This window comes from Egretta garzetta, unplaced genomic scaffold, assembly GCF_000687185.1.
Source record: "Egretta garzetta isolate BGI_Z169 unplaced genomic scaffold, ASM68718v1 scaffold170, whole genome shotgun sequence".
NCBI classification, from domain to species: Eukaryota; Metazoa; Chordata; class Aves; order Pelecaniformes; family Ardeidae; genus Egretta; species Egretta garzetta.
Window position 1 is genome coordinate 251448 of NW_009258380.1, and position 21989 is coordinate 273436.

At 40.9% G+C, this 21989-nt stretch overlaps 1 protein-coding gene across 1 annotated transcript in view; it reads left to right on the forward strand.

The window, feature by feature from the left end:
- The first annotated feature begins 15569 nt into the window (after positions 1–15569).
- Positions 15570–21989, forward strand: part of LOC104128275 (programmed cell death 6 interacting protein) — a 41246-nt gene continuing 34826 nt past the window's right edge. Inside the window, 1 exon segment of the mRNA XM_035896570.1 lies at positions 15570–15682. Coding sequence (XP_035752463.1) covers positions 15570–15682 — 113 coding nt within the window.

Sequence of the window (21989 nt, forward strand, 5' to 3'; positions counted from 1 at the left end):
GGTTCCTCAATTGCCTCACTCTGAGGTTAAGCAAGTGCCAAAATTGGCACAGGGAAAGTAGAAGCAGACAGCCAGAAGCTAGATGGGGGCAGATGAGGTCTGGTGGGACAGCCGTTGCGTCATGAAAGCTCAGCTTAGCTTCAAGACAGCACAGTCTGGCTGTCTCGCTTGCCTAAACGCTGGGGAAGGGTGAGACTGCAGGAAAGTGAGGTAGTCTGGCTGCAGGATTGAGACAGGTATAAACTGACTGAGAAACCACGCCTGCAAATTGCAGTTTCACAGCAGCGTAAATCGAACTAAATTGGTGCTACAGTGGTCCTACTTGCTTGCTTCTCACAAATCCCATTTGCAGGAATTCTGCACTTCCTTTCTGTCCCGTGCACTGACATCTGTGTGACCTTGCAGAGGGAATTGTTCAGGGAATTGATCGGGCAAAAAAAGAGATCTCTGTCCACAGGCATAGCAGAAGGCAAGACCACAAGCAGCCTTTTGTTGATTTTGGTGTGATACGGCAAATTTGGGATCCCGTGCTTGATTGGTCCCTAGGCATTACAATAATAAAGATAGTTTAAAAAGATTATAGATGCCTTTAAAGCAGAAATGTATGTATTGTACTTTGAGCTTATTATAATTTTACAAAATATTATGAACTGCTCATTGTCTTTTCACAATGGATTTCCCTGTGAACACATGAAGAACTGTAATTTTGGATGGAGCCAAATAGCTCTTGTCCTGTGTGTGCACTGCCATTTACGAAGATAGATTATCAAAACTTGGTATGGAATTACGCATTGATTTTATTGCAAATAGGACTCGAGAAACTGCTGGAAATGGAAAAATAAATACCAGTAAAATAAAACTTCATTGTTCAATTTTTTTTCACTGCACTAGAGTCTGATTCACTGGTAGTGTAGGTTTAAAAAGTAAATTTCTTGCTGTGAAAGTCTTAAAAGTAATTGTTGGTCTAGGAAGATTGGCTAAAGAGAAAAGAACTGAGTAGATGATACTGAGCTCTTGGAGTAGCAAGAACTGTAAACAGTCCACCAAACTTTCTGAAAAAAGCCAGGTAATTTAAAATCCACCCTTCGTTATAGTCCAAGTTAATGTCAATCTCTTAAGACAGAAAATCCTAAACAAAAAGAGGGGGGAAAGCTCACGGCGCTAGCTTTTCTGAATTTCTCTTGATTCAAAGCACATATACTGATTAAGTAGTCTAACTGCTGTGAATAGCACTGAAGCTGAGGAGAAGGGTGAAGTATAGTTAAGATACACACTTGAAATGTCGAAACTATGTTGTCAACCCAAGGACGACATCACAAAGCTATGCCAAGGGCCAAAAGCCATGCTGGGATATGTGGCTTTTTTTTTCCCATTTCCTATAATAAGTAAGTGCTTTCTTAGAAAACACAGGAGAAAATAATTTCCTCGCTGTAAAATCAAAGGATTAGACTACTTTATTTCATCCTGTAAAACCACCTGCCACAACGAGTGCCTTTAGACTGTATGGGCACTGATGCAACACTGGAAAATTGGTAGCCTTTATCGCTGAGGTGTTCTGATAAGATCAAGGCAATTTCCTTTGACATCCTAGCACCAAACAGAATTATCTTTTGTGTGGGATCAATAAATGTTGGATCATTTCTTCCTCTGCAAACAAACAGCGTTTTGATTTGGCAAACCGAGCTTCTGTAAGCTCGTTTCTTTTTTTAGCAAGGCAGGAGTAGCACTGCAACGTCGAATCTAGAGTGGTTCCCCAGCTTGGACAAAGGACGCGGCTTTGTTGTTGAGATGTTCTCACAAAGCCCTAGTGGACTTTATACCTAGGGATGTGGGCTAGGCTCCAAGGAGGGGGTGTTTTCATTCAAGCCGAAGACCTTTTAAAGCCTCTTGTTCTCAGTTAAGGAGATTTCTGCCTTTGGAATGCAATCTTCTTTTTGATACGGAAGCATGTGAGCGTAAATCCACTACTCTCGTGTATTTGTACAATGCATAATATTTTCTAGAGCAATTAAACCCCGTAATTGAATGCAGAATCAAAATTTCCTTCCGTCTTCTCAATATGACTTGCTAGCAACCAGCACGATTACAGCAGGGCCTGAGGTAAACGACACTAATCCAGTGAGGCGCATTTCCAACCTGAACTGCACACCAAACCTGTTTCTACGCCCCCATCCCATCCAAGTGTGCTGCGCAATTATCGCATGTGATGTCCTGGTCTGAAAAAGGCGAGAATCGTACCGAGAACAGGCTGGGGAGGGAGAATGCCGTGCTCTTCGTTCCTTTGGCTGATAAGAAAGCGCGTGCTGTGTTTCAGGCTCTGTTTCTGCCCTCTTTCCTCTCCTCCACCAAACTTTCTGAAAAAAGCCAGGTAATTTAAAATCCACCCTTCGTTATAGTCCAAGTTAATGTCAATCTCTTAAGACAGAAAATCCTAAACAAAAAGAGGGGGGAAAGCTCACGGCGCTAGCTTTTCTGAATTTCTCTTGATTCAAAGCACATATACTGATTAAGTAGTCTAACTGCTGTGAATAGCATTGAAGCTGAGGAGAAGGGTGAAGTATAGTTAAGATACACACTTGAAATGTCGAAACTATGTTGTCAACCCAAGGACGACATCACAAAGCTATGCCAAGGGCCAAAAGCCATGCTGGGATATGTGGCTTTTTTTTTCCCATTTCCTATAATAAGTAAGTGCTTTCTTAGAAAACACAGGAGAAAATAATTTCCTCGCTGTAAAATCAAAGGATTAGACTACTTTATTTCATCCTGTAAAACCACCTGCCACAACGAGTGCCTTTAGACTGTATGGGCACTGATGCAACACTGGAAAATTGGTAGCCTTTATCGCTGAGGTGTTCTGATAAGATCAAGGCAATTTCCTTTGACATCCTAGCACCAAACAGAATTATCTTTTGTGTGGGATCAATAAATGTTGGATCATTTCTTCCTCTGCAAACAAACAGCGTTTTGATTTGGCAAACCGAGCTTCTGTAAGCTCGTTTCTTTTTTTAGCAAGGCAGGAGTAGCACTGCAACGTCGAATCTAGAGTGGTTCCCCAGCTTGGACAAAGGACGCGGCTTTGTTGTTGAGATGTTCTCACAAAGCCCTAGTGGACTTTATACCTAGGGATGTGGGCTAGGCTCCAAGGAGGGGGTGTTTTCATTCAAGCCGAAGACCTTTTAAAGCCTCTTGTTCTCAGTTAAGGAGATTTCTGCCTTTGGAATGCAATCTTCTTTTTGATACGGAAGCATGTGAGCGTAAATCCACTACTCTCGTGTATTTGTACAATGCATAATATTTTCTAGAGCAATTAAACCCCGTAATTGAATGCAGAATCAAAATTTCCTTCCGTCTTCTCAATATGACTTGCTAGCAACCAGCACGATTACAGCAGGGCCTGAGGTAAACGACACTAATCCAGTGAGGCGCATTTCCAACCTGAACTGCACACCAAACCTGTTTCTACGCCCCCATCCCATCCAAGTGTGCTGCGCAATTATCGCATGTGATGTCCTGGTCTGAAAAAGGCGAGAATCGTACCGAGAACAGGCTGGGGAGGGAGAATGCCGTGCTCTTCGTTCCTTTGGCTGATAAGAAAGCGCGTGCTGTGTTTCAGGCTCTGTTTCTGCCCTCTTTCCTCTCCTAGCCGTAGCTTTAACAGGCTGAGACCTCATGCCAGTCAGACCAGTTATCGATCTTCTGTAGTGGGCCTGTCAGTCGTTCCAGCAGAAAGCTCCTTCCACAGGCTGACTTCCCCCTCTGAAAAATCCTTCCTATACAGAAGGTGTGATCCCATCACTGAAAGAACTGTAAAAATCCCTTAAAAACTCTCTGATTAAAAGGTCTCTCTTCATCAGAAATAGCAAGTGCAGGCTATAATAATAAAAATAGAGTGAATTTAAACATGAGTCACTCAGAAAGTTCCCGTAAATTACACTTGACGTAGCCTAAGTTGACACTGAAGAAATTTATGAGAAAGTCGTCCTTGCATTCCTGTCGGATTCCTCAGCGGCTGGGACGGCACTTCCACATCATGTCCCACCCTGGGTGGCCTGAAGCAAATGTTCAGACTATGTCTTGGATGTGGTGTCCTTCAATCATATACCACCTCCTTTTAATATATTCTGGGATAACCGCAGGCTTTTATTTGGTTCTAGGTTGGAGGTCAGTACATCGAGGTTTTTCTTATTACCATCAGGAGGTACAGTAGTGTCATATTGTGCTATTTTAAGCAGAAATGTGGCATTCTTTTGTTATCCGTGTTGTGTCACGTAGGTATTTATTTCGCATCTTTTCTTACATTAATTGTAAAAGGATGATGTCTATCTTTTCAAACTGAATTTATCACTGTTTTGAATTCCTCCCTCCGAAATGAAGAATGTCAGAATAACGAAGTAACAAATATCTTCTGAATGTAAATCAATTCATTCACGAAGGAAATCTCTGATGATAATGTTGCAATATATGCATCAAGCTAGTTGAAGTATTGCCCATTTTTCTCACAAGGCCTTAGATGTAACTGTATTAAAAATGTACTCGGTGAACTCTGCTACGTTTTGGCTTGTGCCATGGATGTTCTTGAAATTACATATTTAATGTAGATTGCTTTCATATGCTTATTTATAAAACAGTCAGAAGTTGAAACCAGAAGTCTGGTATTTTTCTTGTGTGTACTGAGTCAATTTGATTACAGAAACGGGGAGTGAGGGGGGTCAGGCTGATGCCCGATTACTGGATTACTCCAAGGCATTAATTTGTTCCCTATTGTCAGATATGTTTTAACATGCAGGTACTGCAATTAAGTAATTCATCCTGATAAATCTTTTATGATTCATTTGCTAATTTTCTTGAAACGTGTGATACAGAGAAGGAAGAACGAATGAAAAACTATGCGTAATGAAATAGAATAATATCAGCTCAAGAAAATAGCGTCAGGATTAACGTGTAAGTGGCCACTTCTCTTTTATCATGTTAGTCTGTCATGTCTTCTATAATTACTCAGAGCACTGCTACGTAACTTAGTATCCTTTATGTCATTTTTGTACAGTGGCAGAGATGTTTGTCTCTAGTGGTAGAAGTATTTAACTGTGGTTTTTCAAGTGAATGATTGCATCTGCTTTGTGCAGCAGGTTAGTTTGCTAGACCCGGATCAATTATGCTTTTCTATCTTTAAATGTCTGTGGTGGAACATGATATGCCAGCGTTCTGTGCAAAACCTTTGTGTAATGTTGCTGTATAATGATTTTGTGTCATGCTGGAAAAATTTGGGATGCAATAGCTCAACGTAAGAGTCCATCAATACAAAATTTTCTAAATTGTTAAGCTTAAGAAGTTGATTAAACTCTTGGTTAAAACACCCATGAGAACTATTTCAATATAGATGCAATTACCTTTGTATTGTCGTGCTACTGTTTGTAACAGCAGTATGAAAAGAACTAGGAAAGGATCCAAAATATTTGATGCATCTGACCTGAAAAGTAAAAACTAGCGAGCACGCAGTGTACTGCACAGCAGTATCAAGGGACGCGTAGCTGGGTGTATTTTGGCCTTGGACGGGCAAAAGCTCTGTTCTTGCAAAACAAGTCATGGCATTTTCATTATCTGCAGGAAGCTTGCAAGACAGTGATTGGGCTGAAGAATGCAAAAAGCCATGAAGAATGGTATCCTTCTTGCTACAGAGGAACAACTCTCTAAACCAGGTGGTGTGTTGGTACTTCTAGTAATACTAGTGCAGCGGCAGGCTCTGCCCACATTCACACAAAGCAACTCACTTCTCTCTGCATGGGAATTTTAGAAGGGAAAGGGAAAAACGTGTATGATCCGATTTGTTGGTCTCTGGTTTGGCTTGCTTTTTTTTCTGTAACACAAACCCTGCTATAAATAGGACCAGATTCAGCAGTGATTTATTACTTGAGTAACTCCTACCTTACCAGTGTTGATCAAGAAAGGTTTTCTCAGGTAGGAAGAAGCTGCAGGGTTCTTCCTCAGACAGAGAGGAAGTTTTCCTTACATACATACAGCTTAATGCACACATCAAGTTACAGCTTTGTAGTTTAAAACCCTTTTTTTCATAAAGAGTTGTATGCATTTACATTTTGGGATTAGGCTGCCTGAGTTTTTTGGCTGTTGCCTAGTTTTGACATGCTTTTCCGCTGTAGTTTCTAAAGAAAAAAACTTGTCTGGCTGCTTGAGAGCTCCCTCTCGTGGTAAGCTTTCCTGGAAGATCTTTGCAAGTATTTCCCGTCCAAAGGCATGTCGTTGGAAAACTTTACCTACCCTATCTATTACTGATTACGCCGTGCAGCAAAAGAAAGAAGCCGAGCTAGCAGTTGTTGCAGATCGTATTTTTTGCTTGGCTGTCCAACCTTCTCACATAGAAACCTCCTGGTTTGGTATGGATGCAAATGTCAATTGGTATTTTGGGGGAATTTCTGTAAATCCATATGCGTATGAAAAAAAAAGTAAGTATTCGTCTGTGTTCTAGGTAAAAAAAAACAAGTCATGGATGATTTATGTTTTACCCTGAAAAGAATAAATTCCTGCCCTTGTCTAGAACCGTTTAGAATCTCTTGTATCTGGGCTGGTGCTGCTTGATGGTGCAGTTTAAAGCAGACTGTACTTATTACAGCCATCAGCAGCTTTGACCAAACACCCACTATTATGGGTCTATGCCGAAGAAGGGTGTGTTTTTACCACATTGCTTTGCAGTTCAGAACTGTCACCCGCTCTGCCCAGAAGGAATACCAAGGGTTTGGAAAAAGAGCTTCAGACATTCTGCCGCCCCCAAGTCTTGACCTCCTGTGCCTCACCTGGGAAAAGATGTGGATCTGCAGCGTCAGGGACTACAGCAGCGGCCACAAATCCTGCAAGCCTCTTGCACAACACGGTGCAGTCATTGCAACTGGCTCTTTATGTCTCCTGTGAGAGAGGCTGAGCCGATACAAGGGAGTGCAAAGGTTGCTTCTAAGAATACAGAGGGTGCACCGATCCTCCCTGTTTTCCTATGGCTAAAGTGATGGCCCATCCAGATCTTCCAACCAGGAGTGAATGATACCATTTTAGAATGAAAATTGAAATGAGAGAATAGCCATAAATACAGCTCTGAAAAGAATAGCACTGTGAATCAAGTAAAATAGTGGGGAAAGTAAGGTAGATTATGGGGGGAGGCAGTAAGGTGGCTTTTGTGTATGTGTATCATTGTGGGTTCTGAAGTGGACTGTTTAAATTAGATGTAGTTGAACTGATAGTGTTTTAATGATCAAAAGATAGCCTGCTCTGTCAAGAAAATAAAGCATTTAGTCACATATAGTTATCTAACTGGGAAACAAGTAACAAAACTCCAAGCAACTCAAATTCAGGCAATTTTTGAAAACTAAAGTTAGGTTCAGATCCTATGCCCCTGACCAGTATCAGGGATTGGGCCTGCTATTTTCCTTTTTTTTATTTGCAGGAAGCGGTTGAGGTACTGGGGTGATGTGTACTGATGGGATCTTTCAAAAGAAGTATGTGGAAACAATAATTAATTGAAGTAATAAAAATGAGTAGAAGTTTCTTATAATTAAAATGTAATGTAATTGTCAGACCTTAAATGATAAATTGTTGTATAAACATGTGCACAACTTCTAACTTTTCTTTGGTATTTATTCTTCAAAAGAAGTATGTGAAAACAATAATTAATTGAAGTAATAGAAATGAGTAGAAGTTTCTTATAATTAAAATGTATGTAATTGTCAGACCTTAAGTGATAAATTGTTGTATAAACGTGCACAACTTCTAACTTTTCTTTGGTATTTATTGAACCCACGTAGATCTTCAGTTTACTTCCCAACAAATTCTACAGCCATTAATTCTTGACGTTTGCAGATGCCTTTTGACACATATATATAAGGCATTTGATATTCATTTACCTTAATCCATAAAGTTGCAGTTAGGACTTTCATAAAACAATGTTTAGGTGCAAATTTAGCAGTATTTTAGTAACAATTTTAGGTACTTCATCTTTCTAGAATGGAAATGGTTAGAGAAATGAATGTACAGATTTGATACACAGGCACTTTGAACAGACAAAATTTCTTAGAGTCAAATTATGAATAGGGGGTTTGTTCCCCTTTTGGAGCCTCTCTCTTCCCACTGAGAGTGCTCACTTATCCGCATTGCAGGTCTGGGGGACTATTTCGTTACAGACAAATCAAGAAAAATATGTCATAATATAGGCAACAATATAACTTTTTTTTCTATAAAATCCCAAGTAATATAATGCGAATTTGTGGCAGTAGAAGTGGACTCTCTTCAGTCTGCTTTTAACTGAGCAACGATAGTAGTGTCTGTGACGCCTCAGTTATGAATTCCTTTTTTTTTTAATATTGTATGACTCATAGCAGAAACATTCTTGTATTCATTGCCAGCATTTAAATACAAGAAGCAGCTTATTTAAATAAAAAATTTCTGCATATAAACGTATCCCGTGCTATGGATTTTCCGGAACGTACACCCAGTGTGTAAGTGAGCAAGCATGTGAGTGCTCGATGTGACAACAGATGCAAAGCCCTACCCCCAGCACGGTATACGGGCATCTTCGCAGTGGATATCTGAGCCTTCCCCTGCCTTCATTCTAATGGATGTCACCACAGACACTCGTAGGAAACTGAGAATGTGTAAAAGTGAGAGTGGTTAGCTAAACATCATCTGTGACCAGAGTTCAAGTTCGTTCCATTTAGGTACCTGCTTACATTAAACATGTTGGCTGATTTTAAGCTAGGGGGACTGCACCCAGGGTCCTTGTACTGTGGATTTAATAGTCTGTGTGCGGTCTCTGATTTGTTGGTTGCAATTAAAATAAACTAGTTTCTCACCTCCTTATATACCCTCTCATTTTCTGAAGTGTAAAAATCCATGCTGCTGTATGTGTTCGAGAATGGAAGTGTTCTTCTGTCCTACATGCTTTAAACATTTGGTACTGAATGTAGGAGAACTTGTATCCCACCTTTGTCACAAAGCTACATGGTGAAGGAGGAGTAAGAGCAGTAGAACCAGTCATCTGAACGACAGATTTAAATTTGAGATGGACCTGAATGACAACATCTAAAATTTCAACAGTTTGATTTTCCACCCACAGTTCACTTCTAGTCATCTCTGTGGTTTTGCTGTGGACCATTACAAGTCTAAGGACTAGTTTCAAAACTTTAGCTGTAGACTTGGGTTGAGATTCAGAAATCCAGAAAATCCAGTTATGGTGAGGCTTAGTGTCAGTCCTTACCTCAATACAGCTTCCCTTGAGCACAGTGAGTGTTGCTTAAGTATGAACTTCCGAAGTATGCCCAAAAATAGGAAGGAAACTCATCTTGGCAATGGCTACAATTCCTCATATTTATGAAAGCAATCTTGGGGCATGATGACATTTTCAAAACTAGCATCCAGTTATATGTATTTCTGGAAAAAAAATTTGAGACGTACTTCAACGGAGGATAAGAATGTATATTCTCCCGATCTCATTTTTCTGAAGTATGTATGATGAAAGGAAAGTGCTTCCCAATCATTCATTTTATTTCTTCAAGCAAACACTTCAATCAATCAGATCTTGCTACCTCAGAAGACTTTTAGAGAAGTTGCAACATTCCCGGCATTTTGTAGCACTACTTTCTTTCCCTGGGATCCTGAAAGTTTCACGAAGACTGTGCTCTCTGGGTTTCACTGGGACAGATTAGACTGGCAGCATTTTCCTTCTATGATGGCAATGCAATCGATACCAGATGCTGCTTCAAGAAATGCTAACTTGAGCCTAGAAAATGAAACAGATACGCTGGCTATGTCTGCGCTGCATCTGAGGTTACTCTATCCATGTTCACGCTGCAGACTGCAGGGTGCTTCCAGACTATTACAGGGATGTCCATACATAGGGATACGCTACAGTTATCTCAGAAAAAGAAATCAGACCTTTTGGCTTTGAAAGCATTTTTGAGTGCATATTTATGCAACCTTATGTGTTTAAAGATGTGGGTTTGTGCAAACCAAAAGCTGCCTCCAAGGCACCAGTTCAGGAAACATGGTATTTGTATGGTTATGTGACCATATTCCTGTCCAGGCTAAGAATTTTATTCAAGGAGTGTTATTCAATACAAAATACTTTTGCTGTTCTTAGTAGCGTAAGTTGCAGCCAGGGCCTGTCAGAGTCAGCTCTAGAGAGCCTTGCTAGGCAGTGCTTGGCGTCCCAGGGTTTGGTGTTCAGCTGGCATTGCTGGAGGAAGGTCTGCAGTGGTAGGTGAAAGCCAAAGTGAAAATGTAGGTACAGCTGCTGTGGCTGTGCCTCTCTACCACCAACACTGCTTTTTCCTTTGTCATTGTAGGTGCAAGGCAGGCTCTGGCTCCAACAGTCACCAGGCTCGGCGCCCTGCTGGAGCCAGAGCGTGGTGTGTTGTCCTCTCGCGTGTCCGGTTGGTGTGATGGTGTAGTCAGCTGAGCAAACAAGACAGCTGAATATCCCACCTGTGCTACAGAATATCTGAAGGAGCACGTCACGGGTGAAGGTGAGCGCTGGTGCGGCAGGGTGCGGCGTGGCCCTGTAGGGTTTGTGTTGTCCCAGCAGCAGCGCTGGAGAGCAGATCAGCCCAGGCCTCCTCATTGCACGGACTGGTGGACGCGTGAGGAGGATCCCCTGATAGCTGAACTAGGTTACGCTCTCAGTGCCTCGGAGTGCGTGTAAAGAATTGGCAGTGGACGGAGGGGGTGCCTGGCCTCAGGCAGTGTACAGTCTCACATGGCGGTAGCAGCCGAGATCACAGAACACAGTTTCAAGTACACTCTGTACCTTCCATGCCGAGACATGATCATTACACGGAAAGCCAAGAACGCAGCTATCACAAAAAGTTTTCCCAAGCCATAATTGCGTCCAGTAGTCCATGTAAATGAATATTTAATCCAAACAGTATTTTTCCACAAGGAGGCATACCCCATCAAAAGAATGCACACGGTATCTCACAGAACCGGGCAATGGCTGTGCAATCATTGCTTGAATCCAGACAGTCTTTATCAGGTTTAAAATGTGCCTGTAATCTCTCTTCATAAGCATATAGATCTCAGCAGGTGTTTTGCCTGAAGGGTTGTACAGCCTTCTGAGAGTAATCAAGCCAAAACTCATCATATGGTTTCAGTATAAAACTGTTACTGATATTTTAGATATTTCCAGCTTTAATTAAGTTTAGCTACCATTACTCACTCCTACTTAATGTACCACCATTATAGTTTAATTGCAGATTGACTTTCTTTCCATAACCACTAGCTAGCACTTGGTTTTATGAGCTCTATTTTTTTCCCCACTCTGACAAAAGTCCATCAGACAATAAAATCTGACTTAATTTCAAAAGCGTTCTGGTCACTGTATTTTATTTCACGTGTCAGTAGTCATAAAGTAGAGAGCGGATCCTGCAACAAGGAGAAAATCCAATACGAAATGAATACGTAACAGCTTTGTACAGTGTAACCTTTTGACACCGAGAGATGAATTTTGTCAGCGTGGCATTTGCAGTTGGTAGTAGATTCAAGAGATACACTCTTCCTCTCAGGAAATAAGCCAAAAGCGTGGCATGAATATTATTACTTTTAGCTTTATCTTGAGGCTAGAAAAAATGAGCTCCCTATCACTTGTATCAGTATCCCCAATTTATTTAGTGCCGAGTGTAAGGGTAGAAACATGATTTACATGGTAATTGTTTTTAAAAGTTCTTTCATTCCCTTCTGTAAGTGAATTTTTAGGATAGAAGGGAAGAAGTGCATTTTGTTCCTTGATAGTCACAATGTTGTGGGTTGTACAGTATGGTGTGATGGCTACCTCTGCGCCGTAATGCAGAGCTAATTGGCTCGGGGCAGTGCTTCTCGAGGCTTCTGCTTTGCGAACGAGTTCTGGTGGGGCTACATCAGGAATCTCTACACTGTAACTGTGTACATTTCCAGCTGTCCTCATCTGTTGGCTCTTTACAACTGTATGTTGTTTCAGACAACATTTTTTTTATTTGCTTGTACAGTAATTCATGCAGCTGTGTTCTTCCTCTGCAGCACAGTAACAATGACAACACTAGAAAATTGAGATGATGTCAGACAGCTTAGTTCCTTTCAGGTGAGCAGAAAGCAAATGCAAGAAATACGTACTTAATCTCCATTCTGAAATCTGCCACAGGCCAGTTTGGTCCCTGGAAAAATTCCAGCTACCCTAAGAGTTGCCCTAACTTGTACCGTAATTGCCATGTTTCCCGTAGGACTTTTCAGCACTATGCATGACAAGTTCTAAAGAACATCTCGGCCACACCTCAAACTGTTTTCATGCTTGCTCACACACGGAAAGATCTTTAGCAAATACTATCAGCCTGGTAATTTCTTCATTTTTGGGAAAGACCTCTTCTCGGGAACGTGAAGAGAAGGAGAGAGACAGAAACAGCTAAAGGCATGGTATGTTAATGAATTCTACTGAAACAGAAATCCCTGGTTCTTCTCCTGGGCCTGACATGAGAGTTCTGGCAAATAACTTCTCTAGTATATTTAAGATAGGTCTATTAATATATAATTGCTTCAGTTATTATTAAGCCTAACTTAACATTTACAAAGCATTCCTAAATCTTTGCAAAGACCCTTACATGCACGTATAGTTATTTACTAGGCATTATGGCAAACAAAACCACACTCCCTGTGTTCCTCATTGAATATGTAAAAGCCCTAAACATTTTGCACTCAACTTAATCAGGCCACCCCAAGCGTGATGCTTTTTCACAGGTATTCTGAGTCATCACCTCAGCTTGCAATAATCGCCCACAGTCCTCCATTCTTTACAGCATTCCCTTTTCCATTTCCTAAAGAGTTACCATTCTTAATTCCTCTATTTCCCTGCAGATAACCTGGCTAATATGCCATTCTCAAACATGGTTTATTACTCTGTGTGAGTATATGAGAAAACAGGCAGGGAAATGAGTTGGAGCAAACTTTTAATTTGTCAGTGATGAGATACAGTGCTGCCATGCTGTCACAGCCCAAGAGTGCAAATGACTGGGTACAACTATAGCACTTCTGAAAAAAATTTCTGGTGAGCCTTAAGGTTTCATCTTTAACTTCTATCTTTGTTCTTAACAGATAATGCATCACAAGCAAAATTTCCCATCTCTCACTGAGCTGTTTTTTGGGCACATATTTCGATATGAGTGTATTTAGACCTTATATGCGTTTTACACAAATGGAGATGGTTACCGTTGAATCACTGCATACATTTCTGGCCAATAAAACAGAACATTTAAATAATTAGCATATAAACTCTAGGTAGGTTGAATGAAAAATCATGTTGAATCATTTACATAGTAGAGAAAAAATTCTTTAGCTGTTTCATCCCTGAAAATAGGTAGCTCGTTAGTCACTGATAAACTGCCATGCCAAGCAGGTAATACTGGTAAGGTCGAAATGGAAGAAACGGCAGCCACGAGGTGGAACAAAACATGCCATGGGAAAATGAATTGACCTGCTGTGCTGACTCACATCTAGCTAAGCAGTCCAAAGCATATTCTTTTGAACCCTGTGAAAAGTGGAGGAAGCAAATGCTAGAAACAAATGTAGGCATAGGGGTACACAAAGGATACACAAAACCAGAAGCTTGAAAGGGGACAGACACCTGCACATCTGGTGTTATCAGAGTGACAGAAGCACGAAGGATTCTATGGGTGAAGAAGCGGTCAGTCTTCACTTTTTTTGTTTGTGAAATTCATTTCCTGTACCTAGAGTGATTCCAAGGACAATTTAATATTAGTTATGCCCAGTCATCGTCAAACTCCTAGCTAAGTAGTTTGTTAGGTAGTGCCAGCTGATTGCAAAAGTGACCGCTGAGAAGCCTGTCAGTGCTTGCATGGAGAATGGGTAGTAATTAAGCATTCATTTAAACATAATATTTGAAGCAGGAATATACTGTCTCATGTTGCCTGAAATATCTTATTTGTGTATGTCAACATCTCTGTATCTAAAAGGAGAGGAAACAGTGTTAAGTTGCTAGGCATACTATTTTGAAAGGAACACAACATTACAGTGTATGCCAGTCAGCGTGAATGGAAGAAATGTTGCATATAGAAATCGGCTGAATGTCTGATTACGCAGAAGAAAATACCAGTTAAGAAAATGGATTTTTCTCCCTCTAAAAGTGAGTCATTACAAAAATTTCAGTCTATGTATATGACAGTAAAGAACTTCCTGGACCTTCAGAGGGAACATCAGGCAGCGCGACCTGAGAATTCATGAAGTATTAGGGATAATCTCCTGAGCTTGTAGCACATAATTTGCATGCTAAATTCCATACAGTAACATTTTAGGTACTGGCATTAGTCAAGCCATGTCCAGACACTTCGTGCTGGGATGAATCATATACAACAAATAGTGCACTGAAATCTGCCCTAATTTATGGAACTTTTGCAAAGGTGTTGACTGAAGTGCAGTCTCACAACACGAACTGGCTCATCCAGTGTCTCTCAAACTCTCCCCTTTAATGTCTGGGTCAGACTGATGTCCTATGGATGTCCTACCACAATTAGAAGCAACTGGAGCCGCAGTTACCGCCTTTGATGAAGAAAAAATACAGAAACAGGCATGTATGGTAAAAATGCCTTTGATCAAATCATCCTCCCCTTGCCTTTTTTGTTCAAAAGGACACTGCTAATGCTGGATTTTGTTGCCTGCTTGCACCACATACGGCCATATAGAGCCAGCAGTATGATGAGATAGAAGATAAAACCACATTTTTTGCATCTTACTTTTTGTAGACTGCACCAGTGCAAGTTTATCTATCCTTTCTCCTTTGAACATTGCTAAGCAAGCATTTTTAGGAGGAATCCTCTGGCAGTGTTGGCGGCAAGTCCTGTCGCCATTTCTTTATCCCCAAATTTTTGTGGTTGGACCAAGCTTTGCAAAACAGCTGCCTGTACTGGCATTTTTTTGTATTATGTAACAGAGAAACTTTGTTCTGATTCATTATATTTGGAATGTGTAAGATAAAAACCTCATATTACAGACAAGTTTAACAGCAGGACATGAGGATCTTCACTGCTTTCAGAAGTGGATTCCCTATATTGTTATTAGAGGCGGCTCTTCGTAAGCTCGTCAGTAGGTGCATTAAGGTGCATAAGTTTTGGACTGGGAAAAGTCACAAAATCCTCCCTGCATGGACCATGGAACAAGCCTGGTCTCAGAGTCTTCTGTCTTTTGTTTGATCTTTTCCATTTTTCTAAGATCTCAGACTGTTGTTCACCGGAGTGGGTTGCTTCCAGAAGACCACAGGTGTTCTTCCTGGACTGCGTTCCTGGGGAACGATTCATTCAATTCCCATGTTAGAAGGAGAAACCTTGAATTTACAGCTTTTAAATCAGGTCCTTGCCTTCCTCCTTATATGCTCGTCATCCTCCTTGGACCTAAAATTAAGCCTTGGCCTCTGCTGTTGTTCCCCGAATACTGTCCCCTCCAGCAGCGTGGTTCTGCTCTGTCCAGCATGGAATGGCGAATCCTTTCCCCTGACTGTAAGACGCTTTTACGTAATGGACTCCGTCTGCAGCGAGACGATGGCAATTCGCACAGATGGGGATACAGAGAGCCAGCCCATACGAGCATGCTCAAAAGCACATCGGGCTTTCGATTCACCTTGGCTCAAAACCCCACAACGTCCCTTTACTGAGTAGGCAGAGCACAGTGTCTTGTTGTTTGCCTGAATTAGTGAGTAGGTGGCAAATAGCCTAGCAACGAGGGAAGAGCTGAGCGGCGCGTTTGGGCGGCCGCTGCTACAGGCATACGAGCAGCAGCACACGCCTGCAGCCAAAGGATGGATGCTTCCCGCCTCATACACGAGCAACAAGCTTGTCTCTGTTGGGGCACACGTATGCAGCCCGCGAGAGGGACAACATTTATACTGTCGTCTCAAAAAACAAGACTGCTTTGTGCAGTAAAGGAGTCCTAGATATTTGAACTGTGACTTACACGCCACCTGAAATGCTGAAAATAAAATACTTCTCTGTCAACAGAGAGGATTGCTTCCTGGGATAAACCTCTCACTTGCTATAAAAAAAGAGTCTGACGAAGAACAGAATTGAATTTCAGCAGTGGTTTTTAGTGAAACTTACCAAGAGAAGGTATTTCTGTCGGGATTTTATTTACCGTCCTGCTTGTTCCATGTAGCAAGAAATGATGTCTCTATACTGGCAAGTGTTATGCTGTGTAATGACTGACTACCCAATTCCCTACTTCCATCAAGGCCTATTTCAAGCTCTGTAAAATTATTTCTATTTGAATACGTTATGTTTCAGCATAAGAAACGCTCCAAATATAAAGTACCATTGAAATTGATGCTAAGTTGATGATGACTTATAAAGGGTCTTCCTCAATTAACCAGATTTATTTTCTTTCATATCTTCAATGTATTAAACGTAGTAGTCTTCAAACTATATATGGAGTTTTCTAGTCAAGCCTTGTAATTGTAATGTAATAAACAGGAAAAGGTATTTTCCTTGCATTGAATATAGAGGCAAAACCAATATAAAATTGACTTACATACCAGAAAATACCAACAAAGAACAAATATTAATTTCTGCTTCTTTGAAGGCTACTCTGTCCTTTGGTGATAAAAGTATTTGGACTGAATTGATGACATATTCAGACAAAATTCTTTATAAAATGTGAAATGCAATGCTTTAAATAAAGCAAGCAATGTTTTAAAGTGAATAGAATAAAGCTGTTGCTTTAGGTATACCCCATATTGCAATAATTAAGAGATTCAAAGTTACCCAGTTATCTTTCATCTATTTTGTTACTTTGCATTATTAATACAGAATTTAAGTGAAAACTTTCTGACTTTCAAATCTTAGGGGGTAGCTTAATTAGCCAAGCTTGTAAGAGCAATTTGTAAAATAAAAACCACTTCTCTCTTCTGGAATGTATGAAGAATCACATACTTAAGCTTCAGTTGTTTATTATTTTAAAATTAGAAGCAGTAAAAACACAGCAGAGCTAGGGGAAGGACGTATTGCAAAACACTTGTGTTTCAAGGTCATGAATCCTTTCTTCTTTTAACTTTTAATTAAAGATGTGATAACATTAGAACACTGCCCATCTCCTGTTGGGGCTTCTGAAATCCTATGACAGTTCAAGGAAATACTCATAGCAAGAATAAGTGCAGTGTAAGGCAAAAGTTAGTCCATTATCACAAAAAGCAGACGTTTGATTTTTCCTCTGCTTTTAATGCAACATGACAGGTACTTTGTTTTCCATTCCTAAGGGCAAAAATTATTTAAAACTCCAGAATTAATATATGTAAAGTAGAATTAATGATTTACTATGTAACATCAATGGTTCAACATGGAACAAAGGTAGAACAAACCTTTTCCTTCTTTCAACAGACTTTCAGAAGAAGGCTCTGAACTTTTTTTCAAACCGCACACCATAAACATTGCACCATAATGTGTCGATTACAGAGTTTTCGTGCCAAAATTTAAGTCTAATACTCATGCATGACTTCGGATTTTTCAGAAAGTTATACGCAAGATTGGATTCAGTAAATAATAGGTGTGCAGTCTGCCTAGGATTAAATGATAATGATATTCTCCATTACATCCATCTCTCCTTATCCATAGTTGCCCCATAACCAATATACGGGAAACAGGGTGTAAACTTACATCCTCACAAACACTCTCATTCAGATTAAAGTGCCCATTTTGGGGACTACTAGTCACCTGACTTGTATCAGTAAATCTATAGCACTGCACATTTGTGCTTTGCTTTGTATCAGGATAATTACCTACGTAAACACTGCCTCTTTTTACGAAGATAGTGTGTACCCGGAGGCAGAATGTGACTGTACCCTAACATACGGTATACAGGACTGTGGTAATATAGCTAAATAGCAAGCAGTTTTATTCAGTGCATTGTAAAAAAGCATTTTATATGTTTGTATTTATACATCTTGCGCTTATCCTGACCTTCAGCTTTTGGGAAACACGTTTTAATAGCCTCTCAGCTATTTCTTACTGAACTGAGAGTTGCTGCTGTCTTCTACAAGCTGTTCTGCTTTGTAAATCTTTTAGAACCACAGTGATATGAATAGTAGAAGCCGTAAAAATAAAATTTTAAAAATCTTACAAATGCTTTTGAGTGGGACATAATTTTACCACAGATTTTTAGCAGGGTACAAGAAAGTAATTTAGCAATGCTTTTGGTGCTTATTATGAAGACCCATTACTACAAACCATGTTGTGGGACAGTGAAGAGCTGTTTTTCTCTTTATGTGGTGCATTTGAGACACAAGCACAGGCACTATCATTATGTGATCAGTAATACAGCATATTTCTGAAGGCTGCTGAGACTTGAGGAAAATTCGAGGCCGCAGCCTAATTGGCCTAATAGCGAGTGTTCTTATAACCATTTATGGAAAATACTGCACTACTGCTGGTTCGATTCCCTGGTTGCTCTGCTCTAGTCCATCTACAATGCAGCAGGTAAAATTATTTACCTAGATCAACAATTTCCAGGCCTTGCATAATCTCTCTCCCTTTCATATCTCATCTACGTTCATATTACTTCACCTCTATCTTCTCTTTAGCCTTCTCTGGTCCCCACTTCTGCTCCTGCTTAGCATTTATTTAATCTACAAGATTCTTTTCCATGCCACCAGCTATGCATGCGATGCCCTTCTTTTCTAGACTGTCCTGCCAGCACCCTCTCCTCAAACAAAAATCAGACATAGTCACTATCCTTATTTAGCTTGTGGCTGAATGCCAACTTTCTTGCAATTACCACTACACACCAGTGCCTACCCTAAGTAAGTGTACCTACAGTATGGATTTAGACCTGCTTTCCCCCTTCTCCAGCCTCTCCTTTCTTCATCCTGACCCGCATCACACCTGGAATTTAGACTGAAGGTGTGTGTTCCTTATTTAGCATTGGAACATCGGGAGGATGGTGTATCAAGTGTTCTTGTGAATGCGGCTCTACAAGCACAAAGATAAGCATGGCTGCTGCCCAGCTGAGTTTGCTGTCAATGTATCTTCTGGTTCAGGTCCCTCCTCAGCTATGAGAAATATAAAACTCTAATAAATACAAATTAAAATAGAGGAAAATAAGAGTAATATTTTCTATCAGTTTTGAAACAGAAGGTAGTGTCAAATTTGAAGGAAATAGTAGGAATTCATCCTTGTGCTTTTGATTATGGGCCGTTAGGGAGAAATTTCATTCATAGGTCACAAGAATTTCACATTTTCTTCTAAATGAGCAGTAGGAGTAGATGGTTTATTTAGATCCAGTCAGAGCTGCTTCTGACACACAACTTGTTTTCTGCATTCCCTCATTTTGGCAACTGATGCTTATCACTCCTGAAACTCACGGTCAAAAGATAATGGTGATAAAAGGCTTGGTCCCTATGTCACCAAAAGATTATGTTAGGAGCATCAAAATGGGGTTGGATCGGAGTGAAGCCTTAGGTATGAGGACCATCAGATTTAATGAAATGAACAACTAGCTGCCTTACCACTTCCTTTTGCTGATTTTTGATTTGCTTAGTATACCATCTGTTTGCCGATTAGTGCAATTGCTACAGGGCAATCCTTACGCTATAGATAAAGCAGCATGACCAAAATCTACAGAATAAAATACAGAAAATGCAGAATAAAATCTTGCTTCAAAGAAATTTCTGTACACAGAATTTGTGAACAGAAAGCAAGTGTAAAGTAGAACATTAGAGTTCAGTGAAAAGTTTTCCGTCTAAAAATCATAGACAAAACCCATGAAGCATGCAGAAAAGCCAGTTTGCACACTGAAAGCAAATCTGACTTTTAGAAATGCTTTTGCAGAACAGTGGTGCTCTACATGTACATAATGGTTGTTTAGGAAAAAGAGGAAAACTGGGGACATCTAATGATCTATCTAACCTAAAATTATCAATGGCCTTGGTAATGCTTAAATATGGCTATAACTTGTAATGCTGCGTTACTTTAAACATTTTAGGGGAAACCTATTTTAAAGTGGTTCCCTCAGATACTACCATAAATTTGTTGAAGAAGGAAGTATGGTCTGTTGTTTAAAGCACAGGACTCTGAGTCAGAAGACGTAGATTATGCCCCCTGCATTGATAACCACTGACTGCGTGGCTTCCTCATCTCTGCATTGGGAAATAGTACTTAACTAGTCAGAGGTAATAAGGAGACAAGTCATTACTGCTTACAGTATTACAATTGTAATAATCAGAACAAAGCCCTCAGAAGAGTACTGATTTATCAAGAAAGCTGTGGGAAAGAAGCAAATCACCTGTATGTTTGAAGTTCTGGAAACTTGTTGCAAGGCAAAGTGCAATTTCTGTGCTGTGTTGGTGGACGGTTTGGGAATGTGAAGTCTGAGCTGCTGCCTTTTGTTAAGCAACAGCCATTTAAAGGTCACCATGGCTCCAAAGTAGAACTATGATCTCATGGCTTCAGTTTTTGCCCTTCCCTGTTCACACCCTTTCCGTGTTTATGAGTGTTATGCTGGAAGGTACTGATGGCTTCCATCTTCCATATTTAGACAGCCATGTATCTCGTAATGATGTGTAGGCTAACTATACCCCATAAGGTCTGGATGTTGGAAACAAAGGGAGGCAACTGCTGAGCTGACTGTATCTTAAGACCGATCAGAATCTAAGATCTATTGTGAGGTTGGGTGGAGGTTTTCCCTGGGACAGGAAAGTGCAATCAGTGCAAGGCTGACTCAGACTAAGAGACCAAATGCTTACAAATGTATGAGGGCAATAAAACCTGGGGGGAAAAAAAGCAGTGAGGAACTCACCCAGATATGAGTAAGGTAGGACAGCTTACTTTCTGTATTCATTGTACGATAAAAATCCTTTCTTTAAAAAAAAATAAATGTAAAATTAAGTCAACTACTGCTTGGTTTTGATTGAGCTATGAGAAATTGAGCTGGGTGCTTACTCGGCACAGGGAGGCAGGAGCACACCAAGGAACTGTTAACATATATATTCACTTTTTGTGAACATAGCAAAGGCTTGTAACAGAAGCAACCCGTCAGGGCTCTGAAGGCTAACCACCTGGGACCCACCGAAGGCGACTGAAACAGCAGAACCAGGACAACTCCACTGCCTCCTTCCCTATGCCTGTGCCTGGGAAGGCCCTGCCGCTGTTGCCACAGCACCTCTGGATTGTGTACAGGGATGGTTAATACTGGCGGAGCTGCCCCTCCCAGTGGCGACAGGAGCAGTTAAGACTGATTTCCCAGGCTGTGCCCTTTTCCTCTTATGCCACCACTTTAGATGTTCACCAGATGACAAAAAAGACAGCTCTACTTAGTACAGCACGCTCTCAGTAGGAAGGGATCACAGGCTTGACTTTACAGCAAAACTCGTGGTCTGCTACAACATACGAACAAACTCCCTTTACATAATTTTAAAAGCACTTTTGCCACTCCTTTTTATGGTATCATCACTTTGGGGTTTATGCAGTAAGAAGAATAGCAGGCCTACAGCCTTAGCTCTCTGGAACCAGTGGCAGAAGAAAGGGGGGAAATGAGAACATGGGCTAAACATCCCTTTCCAGTCTTCAGGCAAGCCAGCCTTGCAGACTGCCCGTTTGCCTGTTTGAGCTGCGCTGGGCTGCGTCCGCACAAGGCAAGCATGGTGATGCGGACGACGGACCCGTTATGACTGCAACATGTGAATCCCTGCCTTTTACTGCCGATACAGCCATTTCCACATTTGCAGTGGAGAAGTAACGTTTTACTTTATTTACTATATGGATTCTTAGGGTGGGTTGGGTAGGGGACCCTTTGCTTCCCTCCTAACACCTTACAAGCCCTGACATCTCACTCGCTCCCCAGGAGCCACTGCTTTTACCGCCGTGTCACAGCTTACGCTGCCGGCCAGCGAAGTTCCCCCTTACCGCAGCTGAGCTCCGCGATCTCGTCTTTCGCCAAACTGCGCTCCTCCAGACTCCGTGCTCCAGCTCTCGGCCTGT